This window comes from Aspergillus luchuensis, chromosome 5 (assembly GCF_016861625.1).
Source record: "Aspergillus luchuensis IFO 4308 DNA, chromosome 5, nearly complete sequence".
NCBI classification, from domain to species: domain Eukaryota; kingdom Fungi; phylum Ascomycota; class Eurotiomycetes; order Eurotiales; family Aspergillaceae; genus Aspergillus; species Aspergillus luchuensis.
In genome coordinates this window covers 4,873,828-4,889,656 of record NC_054853.1, presented here as the reverse complement: position 1 = coordinate 4,889,656, position 15,829 = coordinate 4,873,828, and the positions used below count along the sequence as shown (strand labels likewise).

General features: G+C 49.2%; 5 protein-coding genes across 5 annotated transcripts; 1 reads left to right on the top strand and 4 right to left on the bottom strand.

Moving 5' to 3' along the window:
- Positions 1–1,672: 1,672 nt before the first annotated feature.
- AKAW2_51599S (synaptobrevin family protein) lies at positions 1,673–2,557 on the bottom strand (the record flags this gene model as incomplete). The annotated part of the gene is made up of 2 exons (XM_041691547.1): positions 1,673–2,402; positions 2,517–2,557. The coding sequence occupies 2 exons, from the start codon at positions 2,555–2,557 to the stop codon at positions 1,673–1,675; spliced, it is 771 nt and encodes a 256-aa protein (XP_041545020.1).
- A 321-nt stretch (positions 2,558–2,878) lies between these two features.
- On the bottom strand, positions 2,879–5,083 carry AKAW2_51598S (uncharacterized protein; the record flags this gene model as incomplete). Its single annotated transcript, XM_041691544.1, has 1 exon — positions 2,879–5,083. The coding sequence occupies one exon, from the start codon at positions 5,081–5,083 to the stop codon at positions 2,879–2,881; it is 2,205 nt and encodes a 734-aa protein (XP_041545019.1).
- A 915-nt stretch (positions 5,084–5,998) lies between these two features.
- Positions 5,999–9,439, bottom strand: AKAW2_51597S (uncharacterized protein; the record flags this gene model as incomplete). Its single annotated transcript, XM_041691543.1, has 2 exons — positions 5,999–9,108; positions 9,169–9,439. The coding sequence occupies 2 exons, from the start codon at positions 9,437–9,439 to the stop codon at positions 5,999–6,001; spliced, it is 3,381 nt and encodes a 1,126-aa protein (XP_041545018.1).
- A 2,596-nt stretch (positions 9,440–12,035) lies between these two features.
- AKAW2_51595S (DUF4246 domain-containing protein) lies at positions 12,036–14,156 on the bottom strand (the record flags this gene model as incomplete). Its single annotated transcript, XM_041691542.1, has 1 exon — positions 12,036–14,156. The coding sequence occupies one exon, from the start codon at positions 14,154–14,156 to the stop codon at positions 12,036–12,038; it is 2,121 nt and encodes a 706-aa protein (XP_041545017.1).
- A 768-nt stretch (positions 14,157–14,924) lies between these two features.
- AKAW2_51596A (uncharacterized protein) lies at positions 14,925–15,764 on the top strand (the record flags this gene model as incomplete). The annotated part of the gene is made up of 1 exon (XM_041691541.1): positions 14,925–15,764. One exon carries the CDS (start codon positions 14,925–14,927, stop codon positions 15,762–15,764), a length of 840 nt encoding a protein of 279 aa, XP_041545016.1.
- Positions 15,765–15,829: the final 65 nt, after the last annotated feature.

Here is a 15,829-nt window from a genome sequence, read left to right as displayed (position 1 = left end):
TTGGTTTTCTGGAAATGAGCCAGGCCTCACATCCCTCTCGTTTGAATACTGATATCCATGAGACCCGGCAGAGCCATTGCGGGCAGCTGTGTAAGACGAGGAAGGGGGCACAGCAAAGTAGGGATTCGACTGATAAAATGCCGCATGATCATCGACGCCTTGGGCTTCTGGGTCGTATCCATGGCGCAGGTAACTTTCCAGCCACTGCAAGTCTTCGCTTGACATCTTGCGCAGCTGGTGAGGCAGATGGATATCAAGTATGGTGCCAATTCTTCGCTGTCAGCATCATTTCCGACGTGCAAAACAGGAAAGATGTGAAGCTGTTCTAGAAGACGTATCCCGAGCTGGCCTCACTGTGACCGCAATAAACAGCATATATCCTCACAGAGAAATTAAGCCAAATGGTCGGCGTGACGCGACCGCATCGGAAGAGGGATTAGCGGCGCCCATGAAAGAGGCTCGACAATGTAAATTCCCCACCGCCTCACGCGGGCGGTGAGTCGCAACAGGGGCTGTCTCCCACTGGCCAATCGGAAGCATGATCGGCGTTAAGCGGAGAGTCACGTGACGCACACTTTTCAAGATCGACTATTTATACTGCAACTTCCAACCTTTTCTGCAGTCAGCCAGACAAGATGTTCTTTGTACCACAACCAACAGACGCGGTCGTCTGAGTTGATCGCCAACACAGTCATCTCTGTGTTCTTCACAATACTGAGCCAGGAGATTTGAGCACCGCCAATGCTTCACCTCGCAATTCATGTTTCGTTGCAGAGAGGACAGCATTGGGTACTCCTATAATGAGCTTTGAACACCCTACAGGGAGAACTTTGACGACTCCCAACCAACCTAGTTTCTATCTCAACGCGCCAGATTATCTCCTCATCAATCCACTACCATGGTTGAAGAGGTATACGGCTGGCGCAGAAGGAATTGCAGAAATGCATTTACATTTAGACAAAAGTCTAGATCGCGTTCTGCCTCGCTTGCAGACCCGCACTGAGCTTCTCGCAAGGATGCTGCGGGTTTGAGAGTGAGATACATGCTGTTGTAGATATCTAGTTTTTATATAGATAATATGATGATCTTCGATTGAGATTTGTCTATTGATGAGTGGAATGAGGTCTTCTGTGGTAGTCTTTGTCTGGTATTGTTGGGAGCTCAATAGATGGCTTAAGTGTAGGTCGCGTAGTGGATGCCAGCTTTGCGGCAGTGATCTTCAGGATTTAGGTGTGCCAGTTGGATACTTACTAGCTACTGCTTAGTACTGATTGCTTGACGGAGAGACTTGTAGACTTGTTTACTCTGGCGTCGTATAAAGTTCCTTGAACGTGTATAGTCTTTGAAATGTCTGTTAAATAGTAAGAAGTCCTGTCAAAACTACAGGCACTCTACACCAACGTCCATACCACATCTTAATCAAAAGACACGCTAGACGTTATTATATTGGTATACAACCCCAGAAGTAAATACAAATACCTAAGAATATGAATACCAGCCGCAGTCATCATATCATACAAACAAACAGAAAGAAAGAAAGTCATATGTCCCGCTCAATTGGCCGAAAACCAGACAATCGTAAACCGTTCCTCCACCTCATAATCACCACGAAGACAAATAAGATACACACACCATCGCATCGCAGCAACCCATATATCCACCAACTACCTACTTACTGACTATGCCCAACACACCTCCCCCAAGCAGGCAACCCGCACCCCATCCCCACAAACAACCACACCAAGAACACGACCACAACAGCCAACAAAACCATCAACTTGACATTCTTCCACCACATCCGTCTCCTCAACCCACGACTCCTAATGCGAAAATCGTGAGCACTACCACCCAACCGATCCGTCTTATCCACCAACAAATCAATCCGTTCACCCCTCTCCAACACCCGCTCAATATTCTCCGTCATGATGTTCCTCACGCTATCGATCTCCCGCTTTGCCGAAGCCAGCGAATCCGCCGGCGGGGCCGTATTGTACGTCTGCAGCAGCGAGCGGAGCTCATTGTTGAACGCGGCGCAGCCGTAAGCCGGTAGAGCAGAGAAGTCCGTGCTGGAGGGCGAATAGGTGGTGAGGAACTTGCGCTTGATTTCGAGGAGGAAAGCGAAGGGAATGCGGCGGCCTTGTTCGGCGGTTGCGACGACGATGTAGCTGAGGGGCGCGTAGGAGTTGGGTTCGCCTTGGCGGGGGTCATCGGGGGTGCTGGGCGTTGCGGGTGAGTCGGCGATGTAGTGCACGAAGAGACGCTGGTGGGTGTAGGTGAGCTTTTGCGGTTGGTCGTGGCTGATCTTGGGGAGGATAATGGAAGCGAGGGACGAGGCGGCGCTCGAGGATGTACCTGGGGAAGAGTGTTCGGCGAGGATGGTTGTGCGGTGGGCGATGCAGGAGCTGTGAATTTGGGTGAGTGGTTAGTTGGGGATGATACTATTGAGAGAGGGTAGGTTGGGGAGTGAAGTAGATGTCGCGGTGTGTTGCTGTTCAGCTGGTGGGTGGGTAACGTACTAGAGCAGGAAGCTCGATGGCTTCGATGAGGAGGCGGCCATGGTGGTTAGACGTCGCGATTATGTACTTGGGTTGCTATACAAGACGGAGAAAAGCGTAAGGTCGATCTGGGCGAGTCCGGGCCCCTGCCTTGGACTGTGGAGGAGGGATTAATGCGAGGGATTATTTGGCGATAAGATCACCGCTCCGTGACGTCGCCGCCCAGACGGTTAACTCCCCGGATTCTGTCACGTGATAGATACTTGTACAACCGTGGATGTCGAATCATAACTACTCATTCATTGATTGGTACTTTAATACTAGTTTTATGTATTCATGGCGATAAATACACATACAAGTCAAATTTCATCCATATCAACGAATCACTTTGAGCCAGCTTCCATCTCAAGAGACATGTGTTCCAACAATTCAGAAGTCTCCTCAATCGGGTCACTCTGACTCGGTGTGCCCACAATCACCGTGTCATTGTCCTCGCTATCAGTATCGAAGTAGTCCTCGAAGTCGTCCGCTGATGTGTCCATGTCTATGAATGTATCTTCTGTGTCTTCGCGCTTCTCATCCGGGGTTGGTCCGTAGCTTTCATCTTCTATTGCGTGCCCCTCTGAGGAGACTAAGCTGACGACGTCCGCCCACTGGCTTCCCGTGGCCTTGTGGGACGCACACTGGACTGTACTTTGACCCTCGCTCGGGGCGATATTGGAGTAGGAAGTGGTCGAGGGGGCAGTACTTCCTGTGTGGATTGCAGGTCCTGGCATGGAGAATCCGCCCGTCTCGAGATTAGGTATGCCTTGATCTGTAAAAACGCCGCCGGATCCATCATCATCACCACCCGCCCACAGCGGAAGGTATCTAAACTCATTGTTGGTGAGACAGGTGATGGTGTCGGTGAGTTTAAAATGCGCTCCTTGTCTGCAACCCTTTGCCATGCGCTCGGTGAGATCGCCCAAACTTGTGCGCACCTGCTGGAGGAAGACGATTGGATCGAAGACGGATGCCATGGAGCTTTCGGTAGCAGTTTCTTCAGGTGTCTCATCGGTCTCAATGTCAGAATCTAGATCTGGAAGACTCCCACCTCGTTTCTCTATGAAAATGTCCCCACCACCCCACTCACGCTGGACAAACTTTGGGCTATCAAAGTCAACGTGGTTATTGAACTGGTTGACTGCCCGCAGAATGTCTTCCAAGGAAACATATGAGAGTTTTGCCTCATTTTCAGACTGGAAAAGGTGGAGATGTCCGCCCAGGTCGGCGATTGTCATATCTCGGAATTTTTCATCTGGCTTTCGGAGACAGTCGCTATACCCCTCACCCCTGACCGTTCTCCAGAACGTCTTGCTGATGATGCGTTCTACGTAACGCATATTCTTGTAAGAATTGGTGTAATCATGCTCTGGGTAGTTGCAGGGATCAATGTAATGGTTTAACCTTGAGGACCGAGTGTCAACGGATCTGGTCATATTGGCCACGATGTGGCCCCGCACATATAGCTTGAGCGAGGATAGTAAATCTGATGCCAATGAACAATGTTCGGCACAGTCATCGATGTGGCGAGAGATCATCATTGTGGACGGCAGCTGCAGGAGCCAGTCCATTTGTGAGCCCGTCAATTGTATAAATTCTTCGAGAATACGGTCCACAAGGCTCTGGCTCGCATACTCGATCCGTTGACGATCTTCATCATCCAAAGGTTCGCGTTGTCGGCCGTGGAATGTCACCTCTGGCCATTGGAGTCTGGGAGGTTTGCCCGCATTGGCCAGGCGTAACAAAGCTTCTTCTCCCACCAGAACAGTGAAAGAATCCTGGCAAAGGTAGTCGCATTCAATTCCGCGGGCAATTCGGTAGGTGATTTCCGGATGAAGTTCAATAAAGCAGGCATTTGTACCGTCATACAGCCAGGTCAAAATATGGATTTTGATGTGCCCTATGGTGGCAATACCAAACACCTTGGCCAGAGCAAAGAAGGTCCAAAGCTTGCAAGGCGTATCAAGACACGGGTTAACTCCTCCTAGAGCTTGCAGGATATGTACGATACCTGTGCGGTGACGAGAATCCGAATACTCGGAAGGAAGAGCCGATTTCTTACTACCACCCTCAGTTTCGATTCCTTCGTCTTCGCCGCCAACACAGTCCACAGGTAAATCCAAACGGCTTAATTCACGGGTCCAAGTCCGTATACCTAATGGACAAGATAGTTCAGTGGTGAACGCCACTGCCTCGTCGTCCGTTGAGGGGGGAGTGAGGTTAATAACGTATTTAATGCCATCTGGTAGATTTCCCAGAAATTCAGAACGCTTGATCATGCGAGCTTGTCTTCTCGGATCAAAGAGTTTCGTAAAATAGGGAGACTTTGTGTCCAAGAGGGTGTGGCTGTGAACATAATGGGGAATAGACGCTTCAGACTGTGGTTGCAATGACCGGTTGGGCACGTATGATGGAGGGTCGATGAAGACGATTGTATCGGCACCTTCAAATCGAAGAACATCAAGTTTGGAAATGTTCTCATCTTCCTCAATGTTCGGGTCGTAACTCGCGTCTTCATCGGTTTCCTGTTCCTGGAAATATGCCATCTCGCGATCGGTCTGAATCTAGAGTAGCTTCAGTACTACCCATTTCACACTTTAGCTCGTTGAGATCACACACCTTCTAATGAAGACGGACAAAATGACGAAGAAGGGTAATGGTAAAACGGAAGAAAGACTGTAAAAAGGACACCGAGTTCGCCTTTCTGCAAATGAGGTAGTGACGTGGATACTCTATGATCACTAGTATGACACGAGCTCTCACAGCCTCAGTCAGCCTTACCGTTTCGCCGCTGCCTGGAAGTAGCACCGAAACCAGTTTTCGTGCGTCAGAGTTATCCCCGAAAGATGAGAAGGGATGAGAAGAACGCGACAAAGTGTAGCGAGGGAAAACAGAACGATAATGTCGCGTGTTCGTGAACTTCCACTGACTGTGGCAGAGATTCACGTTGCAGTCACTCGGTATTCACTGACAGAAGTGACTGCAAACCGGGAAACCCTTGCATATTTCCAGCCCCGGCTTCGTCAACGCCGATGATAACCATTAAGCACGGGTATTATTTGTGTACAATTATAGAGATGAATATTAGAATGTAATTCGGAATAGTTCAGGGGAGCAGAGGCGCAGAAGAGCCACGATAAGGTGAACAGTCTGTACAAATACACATAGTAAGTTATTCAACGACCATCCCGACGTGGTTCTAGGGATGCTTCATTTTTCTGAATTAGTAACAGAATGTGTGATCCAGGCCACATTCCCCACCACTGATAACACATGTATGTGACCAACGAAAGGAAAGACAGGCCCGTGACCAAAAGGTAGCAGAAGGGTATCAGATGCTCATATTTCGTGAATCATTGAAAGTCGTGAGACAGCCAGCCCAAAGATATTGTACATGTAAATCAATCAGATACAGGAAGATCGTAATTTGAGCTTTCAACGCCCAAACAGCTGCACCAAACTTAAAGTTTTTCATCCCCACTGCCTTCATCTCTGCGTTTCTCGAATGCGAGCTCGTCCGACCACTGCCCTTCGCTGCTCGTCTTGCTCTTCCGAGATTCTTGGAGATCCTTCTTTGGCTCCTTCTTATCTGGACGACGCTTTTTCTTCTCACGCAGGACGCCTCGTTGTTCATCAACCCGGCTTTCGCTCCGGCTAGTTCCTCCACGTCGGAGGTCTTTCACTTCCTTAATCACCTCACGGAAGCCTTCTTCGATATTGTTCATCCGTGCCAGTACCAGCTTGCTGAGCATATCCTGACTACTTGGGCTGTCGGGACGTCGGATATTACCTGTTGCATAGGCTATTTGTGTAGTGAAGCTTGAAGGAACACCGCCTAGAAAACCGTTCGCTATCGCCTTGTTGTCCCCCAGGTCCGAGCCTAAGCCATCGAGGATGGATGCTTGACGGCGCCGCTGGAAGTGTGAATCGGGTACCGAAAAGCCACCCACATCCGGAACAGACATCGGATCAGATCGGGTCATGGTCACGTTTCTAAGCCTGCTACCATTCGCAATATGTCTTTTCAGCGTCCACTGATCTGCAGAGGTAGACAGGACAGGCCCGCCTGCTGGATCAGGAGTCTCCGCTCTTGGCCGGACAGGACTTGGTGAAGCTTTGGCGGCTTCGTGATCGTTATCTGAAGGGATCGGGTTGTACAGCATAGTGGCGCCCGAGTAATTTCGCGTGTGGTTCTTGATCCGCCGAGCGGGACTAGTCTTGCGAGATTTGAGTCGGGCAGTTGATGGCCGAGAGCTGAAGTGCTTGGGTGGCGTATGAATCGGACTTTGTCTGGTGGTCTTGGGCGTATCGTCCTCGGAATCCAGTGCACCCGATCTCTGTTCTCCAGCCCACCCGCCATTGTCATCGCTTGTGAGTTCATCATCACCTTCCATACCCGTAACTCGCGATAATTGCCTGCTTCGCATTGGAGTCAAGAAATTTCTCCCATTACGTGGTGTCGCAGGCGAGGATGCTACATGGGGAGGTTCAGCGTCGGATGTAGCGGAGTGATTCGTTTCGGTAAAGTCGCGCAAGCTCCTGGTAAACGTCCGGCGAAAGCCCGTCCGACCACGGGGAAATCTCTCGAGCCGCTCGACCTCCTCTGAGTCTTGCTCATCAGGGGGATTGACAGAGCCCGATCCCATAGTCTGCATCCACTTGTTGACGACGCTGTGGCTTCCTCTGCGTTCAAGGGCGGCGGCAGGACGTCTGGCTGTTGCGTCGCGGAATGGCCGTCGAAACACCTCGTCCAGAGCACGGTCTTTCTGGTATGTGGCAACTGATGGCTCTCGGACGAAGGGTCGAATCTGCGAGCTGAAGGCCCTAAATCGACGCCGAGCTCGAAAGCGGTCTGATGAATCACCTCGAGATGTCGACTCCATTAAGTCGGTTGAATCGATTACCTGAGCACTCAGTATCGCTTTTTCGTAGAAACAGATAGTAAATAGGATGGGTAAGTGAGTAATCTTAATGATCGTGCGGTTAATCCGAACGAATTCGCGGAAAGGCACGAAGTAACGGAGTGGGGTGATCAGCCAAGCAAGAATATTGGTCGGGGCGACATAAGAGAAAAGTGCGTCCGACTTGACCATAGAGATTGTGTTGACGGCAAAGAGAAACTGGTGCTCCTGATTGGCATTCTGCACAATACTCATGAAGGAGTTCGTCAAAACAGTAATGAGGATGGTGACAACGACGAAGTGACAAATGAACAGGAACACTGTCAAGATGAGTTTGCCCAGCATATTATATTCGTCCCAAAGACTCCATGCTGTTGGAGTAAAACCCATGAGCATTTGAAACAGGGCATACGCGACAGCCCCAGGAGAATGGTCATCGCTGTTGCCAAACGCCTGAGTGAATGCAACAAAAAACCCGCTGCAGGCAATGATAATCAAAAGGAAGACCGCGATAAGGTCAGAAGCCATGATTCTAAATGCGATAAGCAACTGAGAAAAGTAGCGGTAGTGGTCGAGAACCGAGAAAAGTCGCGGGAAAAGAAGGACTGCATTCGCGGCCAAGATGTCATACGCTTGATCTGCCACAATATGATTGCGGGTGTAGGGCAGGATGACACCATAGAGTCGCATGCAATAGTAGCAGAAAAGGAGGAAAAGAATACCGAGATCAAAGAGATTCCAGAAGCTCATGAGATACAAGCTAAAACCTTGCTCGTTGAACCCGACAATCTCGTCGAGCATAAAGCCAGCGCTCCAAAGCCAGAAGATAACCTCCAGCGGAGTAATCTCGAGACGACGTTGGTTCAACACAGCCAGGAACAATCCCAGCAGAACCGCGAATGACAAAGTTGACAGGAACTGCCTGTATCGAGGCACACGTAATCGTGAAAGTTTGAACAATGAGGCATCCTTTGGGTTGTAAATCGTGACCGAACGTCGAAGTCCAGATACGTTGGGCTGTGGCTGACGATGCGACGTGCCAAGGGGAGAAGGATCAGGAGCGGTACCATACTGCAGCCTCCCATTGTTCCTGACTTGTGCGGGCGAGCGATGGAGGTAATCAGATGCGGAATGGAAGACAATCGTGCCAGCCCATATCGCTTCAAGTTGTTGTACCACCAGGGGATGTGACAAGAACCGTTTCGCCTGAGCGCGGATGGCCACTTCGAGACAAGAAACACGGGCGATAGCAGGACGTTTGCTTCCTGGAGTCGAATACCAGCCAGGTGCCCGATCGGAGCTTACAGTTGCCGTTGGCGTCTGACCGTTGAGAGGATAGAATTCGTAGGAAAGCGCGTCAATCAATTCCCGCGTCGAATATTCTCTCAGCAACTTAATAGCGAGAAGCTCGCTGACCATGGCCCTAGTTTGGCTCACGCCGCTGTTGCCGGGATTCAGATGGACCTCCTTCGAGAACTGGAGACAGTTCGTTATCAGCGCATAAAGTGTAGCCCGGGAGAAATGCAACGTTCGAATCTTCTGCTGAATAGGTTTGACCAAGAATTGAGAGATTTGTGGCGAGCGCAATTGGTCCCAGGTCAGGGTGGTTTCGCATCGAGCAACAATGAGAGGACGGATGGCATGGGTGATGTCATAAACCGGCAGAGTGTCTAAAAAATCAGCATGCGAACATGAATTGGGATTTTGAATGATAGGGCGAGTATCTGTACCTAGATGCGACGCCGAAAATATTGGAAGGAGAGGCGTGGACTCAACGGGTTCGTCATCCTCTTCGTCGGCATCATCTTCAGATCTTGCGCCAGGCCCCTCATGGGTGCCGCTGTATCCGTTGATCTCTTCATAGCCTGGTTCAAGGCCTCGTTGAGGTGCATTTTCCTGTAGAAAAGGCCATTGGGAATCGCGAGTTGTGTACGGCGATGAGAATGGCGACCGCTCGGCATAGACTCGTCTTTTCTTGGGGCGCAAAAGGGAGGCAAGCATTTTGGGAATCGTCGTCCCCTGAAGTCTCAGCAACAATGGGCGGGTTTATAAATTGCCGTCACTGCATGTTGGGGACGCGCCAGAAACAAGGCAGAAAAGGCAGAAAAAACAACAATGCGTCACTCAGAACTGAGCAAAGAGAAGGCCTTAAAAAGTGAGGACGGATTTGTTGGAGCAGTTAATCCCAAGGTGGGCAAGAAACCTGGCAGGTTCGCGTGATTCACGAGGTATTTTCAACGGGGGGAGATAAGCAGGGAGAGCTGCCGAAGCGTTGAAACGATTTGCTCCCAAAATTAACGCAGCCCACATGCGCCTGCAGTGAGTGCAGCAGCGGAGGCGGCGATCGCAGGGAATCAGACGAGCTCGAGAGCTAGCGTCCGATAAGTATTCCGCACCTGAATTGTCATTGGCGTGTGCTTTAGATCATTGGAACGGCACAATGTGGCCAGACCGCTAACCGACCCCTTAGCTTATGGTGAAAAAAACAATCGTACTTTTTTTCCGATGTACGTACTAAAAAGCTCCCACTGATCATAAGATGGAGATCTCTGGGAACCCCGCCACTTTTCTTTATCGGAACAAGTATGTGACGGTGCGGGTGGCAAACAACCTTACCATTTACAGTGATAAAAAATGTCTATCAATGCATTGCGCAAGGGATGATACCACTTGACTGAGCTGAATTTTTCAGATCATCTGGTTTTTATTACTATGTTTTGAGAAACGTCACCACTATAGAATATCTACATACATCAAATAATCTCCAAGCTTCTTCATAAGTATATCATTATATGTAGATATTATAACCCGCTTAGACTATACTGATAGATTAAAAATTCTCTCTTTTACTGTATTTATCACAAAAAGAAACGGAAGATCATTCCTTTATCCCTTATCTAATTCTTATGCTCTTTGACACCCACTGAAGCAGGACCGAGAATGAACTCATGATCTTTAAGTTCAACTATGCATATGACTTACAACAAATGCACCTGATACTAGATACAATCCCCAAATATTCAATGAAATCAAATCAAGCGCAAAAGCAACATTACGCAAACAGGGAATTCCCATTTTGACCAGCAATCAGAGACACACTTTGAGCGCTACGCAGCATACATTGTGACACTCTAAGAAGCCTGCATAAAAGTACCAGTGCAAATTACCGGATAAATTGATAAGCAGTCAACTCCGACGAGACCAATTACTAGTTCTTTCACGATACATTATTCTGTCCCCTGTGGGATGATTGTGCTACAAAGTATAATCCCCATTGTATTCCAGACAACATCATGCTTCAGATCTGTATGTACAACTCTATCCTTAACCATGGAACCTTCGAAAGCAAGCTAGTATTGTATCAAGCCTTCTTATGAGATACAACCAAAGTCAATCATCCTGATAAAGTTATCCTAATGTATTCACATGAATTAGACTTCTTCGAAAATACCTAAACAAATAGCTTTCGAGGTAATCTTCGCATAACTCAAAGTGGCCGATCACAACCACAAGCAGTATCATGGTTTACACTTCGATATAGGCGTCATAAAGCTAACTTCTGAGTAGTAGATATATAGTCCACGGTTTAACATGACGTCGTGTAGGAGAATATCAAGGATATAATGATCGAATAGTGACAATAATATCCTACTATTCGCGACAAATACACAGTCCTCTCTTATACAGTGCAGTCATGTCATCGAATATCAACTGAAGGCACAATGTATCCAACATTTACCTTGTATATATTCTTCTCTCTTCTAGCCGTCAATTTACTTGTCTACACCGCTACAAATCCCCTACAACAACCCCAATCGCACTTGACCTTCTCCGATATTAATCCACTATCCACTGTCATCAAGGACGCTGACAGTTACGTACTCGACAAATTAAACCTCGAATAGGGTGCATATAACTAGTACTTCCTTGACACCCTAGGCAAATACTTGATTACCCCAAGTATCTTCTAATCGGCAAATCCATCCGTTCCGTATCTGCGAAACACCCGAAAGTTCGGAAAAGGTGGACGGGTATGTCCCAGGGACAAGCTTTATCTACTTGACTTTCGCGGCATTGTACTACACTAGGAAAAGCGGAGAGTTGTTGCTGGGTTTGGTTGCTACATTTTCATGTTTATCTCTGCTCCTGGCTATGAGGGGCTGTGGGATCTTAGTTTTGAGTGGAGAGTGTGGAGTATCTTAAGGGAGTCAATCATAAGGAAAATGGTTTTGAAGTCGGATCATCTTGTCACAATGGGGAATAAATCCCCATACGGTTGCGGTACATTAGATTGATTTGGGATGTTATCGTTGTTGTATGAGCTGAGATTGCTTGGAACGCACTCCCAGTATCTATGGCATGTCGCTGGCATTTGATGTAGAATGACTTTCTGTTCCCATAAAAGGACTTTTTTACCTTTTTAAGTTAAGTTTTCCGATGCTATTTTGCAAATGGGAAGTTGTAAGCGCTATAGTTGGCGCCGTCTGAACGCCGTCTGGTGCGCTTGAACAAATCGAAACAATTCCGGCGCTAGATATGCAGGCGTTTGACGCCTATTTCTATTTCAGAGACACTAAGTATGGCCCTGCAACAGCGTCTAAGGGGACTCATAACCGGCCTCGGACACTAGATTGCTCAAATATCGTGCTCTCTCTTCATTGTAGGGGAGACTATCGACGAAGTGGTGTCCCACGCACGAATCAATGACCCGCCGCACGCGCTCATGCTCAAATAGCAATTTTATGCGTAGCTCTTCGGCATCTTCTGCGGACATTGGCCAGTCTTTCACTTGATCCATTACAGACCACACCATCTCCAGAGGTAAGCGTTGATCGAGCCGAGCTGCCTGTCGGGCTGCAGCAGCCCACCACTCATGTTGCTGCGGAGGAACATTCTGCGTTGAACAGATGCGATAATGTGGATCGACGAGCCGAAGCTTGATCAAGGTTAGATTTCCCGGCTGTCTGGGGTCCACTAAGCGGAAGGGCTCGAGCTTCGATCGATAGGTATTGGGCCAGCTGAGAAGACGGCCCTCTGCGAGCGGGACCGACCCGAAAGTGTGCAGTGCGCGAGGGGGTTCCTCCTCGCGCCGCTCCCAGGAACTTACATCATAAACTGCGGCAAGTGCCTTCGGCACCTGACACTGGAGCTCTGAGGCGTGAAGTTTGTCCTCGTGCTCGAAGGCCAAGCGGACTTGGGTGAGGTTCTTGCACTCCACAACATACAGACTGGTGGCTGCTATGCGGTCGTTGCGGAGCCCCTCGGTGTGGAAATGCTTCTCTCCGTTATAGATGGGATTTTCGGGGTGTATTTCGATGCGGGTAATTTCCACTACAACCTGCAAACCCTCATCTTGAAACTGCTTCTCTAATTGAATAGGCTTGCGGTCATGGTGTAGCGGATCCGGGTGTTTGCTGATTCCCTGCGCGTGGATCGCATGTCCTGTAAATTCACCCCGCTTCCACTGTTTGTACGAGAACGAGACACCGGGTTCTGGGTGGTTGAACCAAGCTCGACGTGTGCGTTTGAATGTAGCGATCCAATAAACGTGGTTAGGAACATCCCATTGCTCAGGAGTGAGCATTTCCAACAAATTGGCCGGTTTGTCAGGCAAAGGCTCTGCCTGCTTCCACTTTGGTGGCTCAGGGCCTTCAATGTACTCACGGGCTGTATTGCGCAGGGTCTCCCACTCTTTTGAAGTGTCAAGTTGTAGCTGCCTGCGTGGATGGCGATGTAGGGCATCGAACAATTTGTGCTCTCCTTTATAGTCATGAATCTCGCATCCATATGTCAGGATACGTGGTGGGCGACAGCCACGGGTATTGCCGTAAAATAGGATCTCATTCCAGGAAGGAACGGAGCTTGCTATGAGGCGTTCAAGACACCTATACAGTTTCTGGTGCCTTCCCGGGTGAAGGTTATTGACGTATGAAGTAATGCGAACATCCAGGGGGTCAGTCCCATTGAACTGCACTTCACAAGGAAGCCATTGGAAGCGGTTCGACCAGCAGCTCTCCGGTCCGCCCTGACCAGGCCTGCGATCCAAACGATGGGGCCGGTCTTGGTGAAGACCCAGGGGATGAGGAGGTAGCTCTCCAGCAGGTTCGTCGGCCGAATCCCAGAGATAATTGTCAAGGGAGGTCCATCCCCCATGAACCAGAACTCGAGACTGATTGTAGACAAGGGGATACAAAAATGGATCCACTAAGCGATTATATTGAATGTAGGGTCTGGGCTGCGGGTGTGGGGCCACCAGTCGGTCTATCTCCGCTTGGATCCCTTCTTTCATAGACAGGGACAGGGACTCTTGATCTGACAGACACACATCGGCATGACACACAGCCGAGGAACTGTCAAAGACCAGGAGGCGGCCGGTTTCTCGCCACGTTTCTGCTTTATCGCGCAGTTCCGCCAGGCACCATTCCCATGCAGCGGTGCTGAGCAAGTGACCGTCCGGTCCTTCTGTGGCCTCACGGTACCATTGCGCGATCTGCATCTCATCTGGATCCAGTACGGCAGAATCCCATCCAGGTTTCTCCGTGACCTTTTGCATGAAACGAAGCATGGCCATCTCCCGCTTGGTCAACCGAGGTGTGTGGCGGTAGTCCAACAACCCATGCGCAAAGCGAGCCTCTGGCGGGAGCTGAAAATCCAAGGGAATGGAGCCAAACCCAGGCACTTGAAGCGGGCCCTTCCCGTCATTGGTAAGAGTTGCCATTACTGAAATGTTCCTCGCTGGGAGAATCAGTGCGTCGTGGTCTCGGTCGCAGGAGACATGGGCCTTGTGACCCTGGTCTAAATAGTGTCAATCTCCATCAAAACCCACTAGTGAGTAACAAGTTAGCCTTGGATATCTAAGCCTTGTGCTTGCTCTTTCCCCCTTTCGGATCCATCTCCGACTCCCTAGGACACACTAGCTTAATTAATATAGACAACAGACAAATCAGGCGATGTGGAATGTGCAATGCCTGCGAGTGAATTCACTATCCCGGTCCAGCGTGTGTTGATAATGTGAACAGGGTAGCCAGCTAACACCTCAGCCGGTCCTTCTCGGTTCAAACTCGGAGTAAGGATAATATCAAGGACTGAAGTCAGGGATGATCGGGCCCGGGATTACCAGTGCACTATGTTCAGATATAAATGTGCCACAGCTTGTTCAATATCTGACACTAGGGCAGCTCCAAAGCATCACATTTTGGGATGGTTCCGAAGTAAATAAGATACCAATTAGGTTATTAGAGTTCATTAGGAATTTTCTAAATAGTTTCTCTAAAGGCATACTAGTCTTCTGTCACGTGTTTGTGCTACTAATCAAGGGTCAGGGTCTCTCTACGTCTTGACTGGTCGATTTTCTCCCTCCTTATCAGCTGTTCACCATAAACTCAACATAAACAAAACGCCGACCATCCTCTGCTTACACCTGCCCCTGTGCCACAAATCTGTATCAATAAAAGCTCAATATACCACAGAATACAAGTAGCCAAACATGTCAAATGAAACAGCCCCTGAGACCCTCCGCCTACCAACCGTCCCCGAAATCGAGGCTGCAACAGAGCGCCTAAGCATGTCCGATGCATACGACCAAGTCTTCCGCGTGGGGGAGCGCTTCGCAGTAAAATCAGGCTATGGGGTACCCCTCATCGAGGCTGAAACGATGAAATTCCTCGAAGACAACCAAGTCCCAGTTCCCAAAGTCCATGCAGCCTTTAAAGACCCAGACACTAAGAAAACCTATATCATCATGGACCATGTCCCTGGCGACACCCTTGAAAACCTACTGCCATCGCTTGATTCGAGCGAAAAGGCGACGATATGCAAATTGATCAAGGACGCAATCACAAAGCTACGGAGTATACCGTCGCCAGATTACTTCGGTATGGTGAACCGCCAACCCTACCTTGATGGAGTATTCTGGACTGTCAATGACGATCCAAAGATCTCTGGGCCCTTCACAAGCCAGGACGAATTTAATCATGCCATCATCGAGAGACTCCGCCAGATAGAATCAGAACAGTACATTCGATTATTGCGACCCATGATTGAACGGACTCTGACCGGTCACCGTCCTGTTTTCACTCACGGTGACCTTCAGCCGAAGAATATTATGGTCGAGAGGCTCGGAGTTCGCGATGGATGTCCGGAGTTCAAGATTACTTTACTGGATTGGGAGGGTGCTGGGTGGTTCCCGGAGTACTGGGAGTTTTGCAATGCGACGATCGCCTGCAGGTTTAAACCTGCTTGGCTTGACCTTGTGCCTGATATATTGGAGCAGTATTCGTTGGAATTTCTTATGATGCAGGTGGTGTATGCTGCGGTGTTTTACTAGATTGGGAAGGGTTGAAGTAGATAGGCTTGTGGGTTTTACGATATGATGACACTAATGGTGTGTAG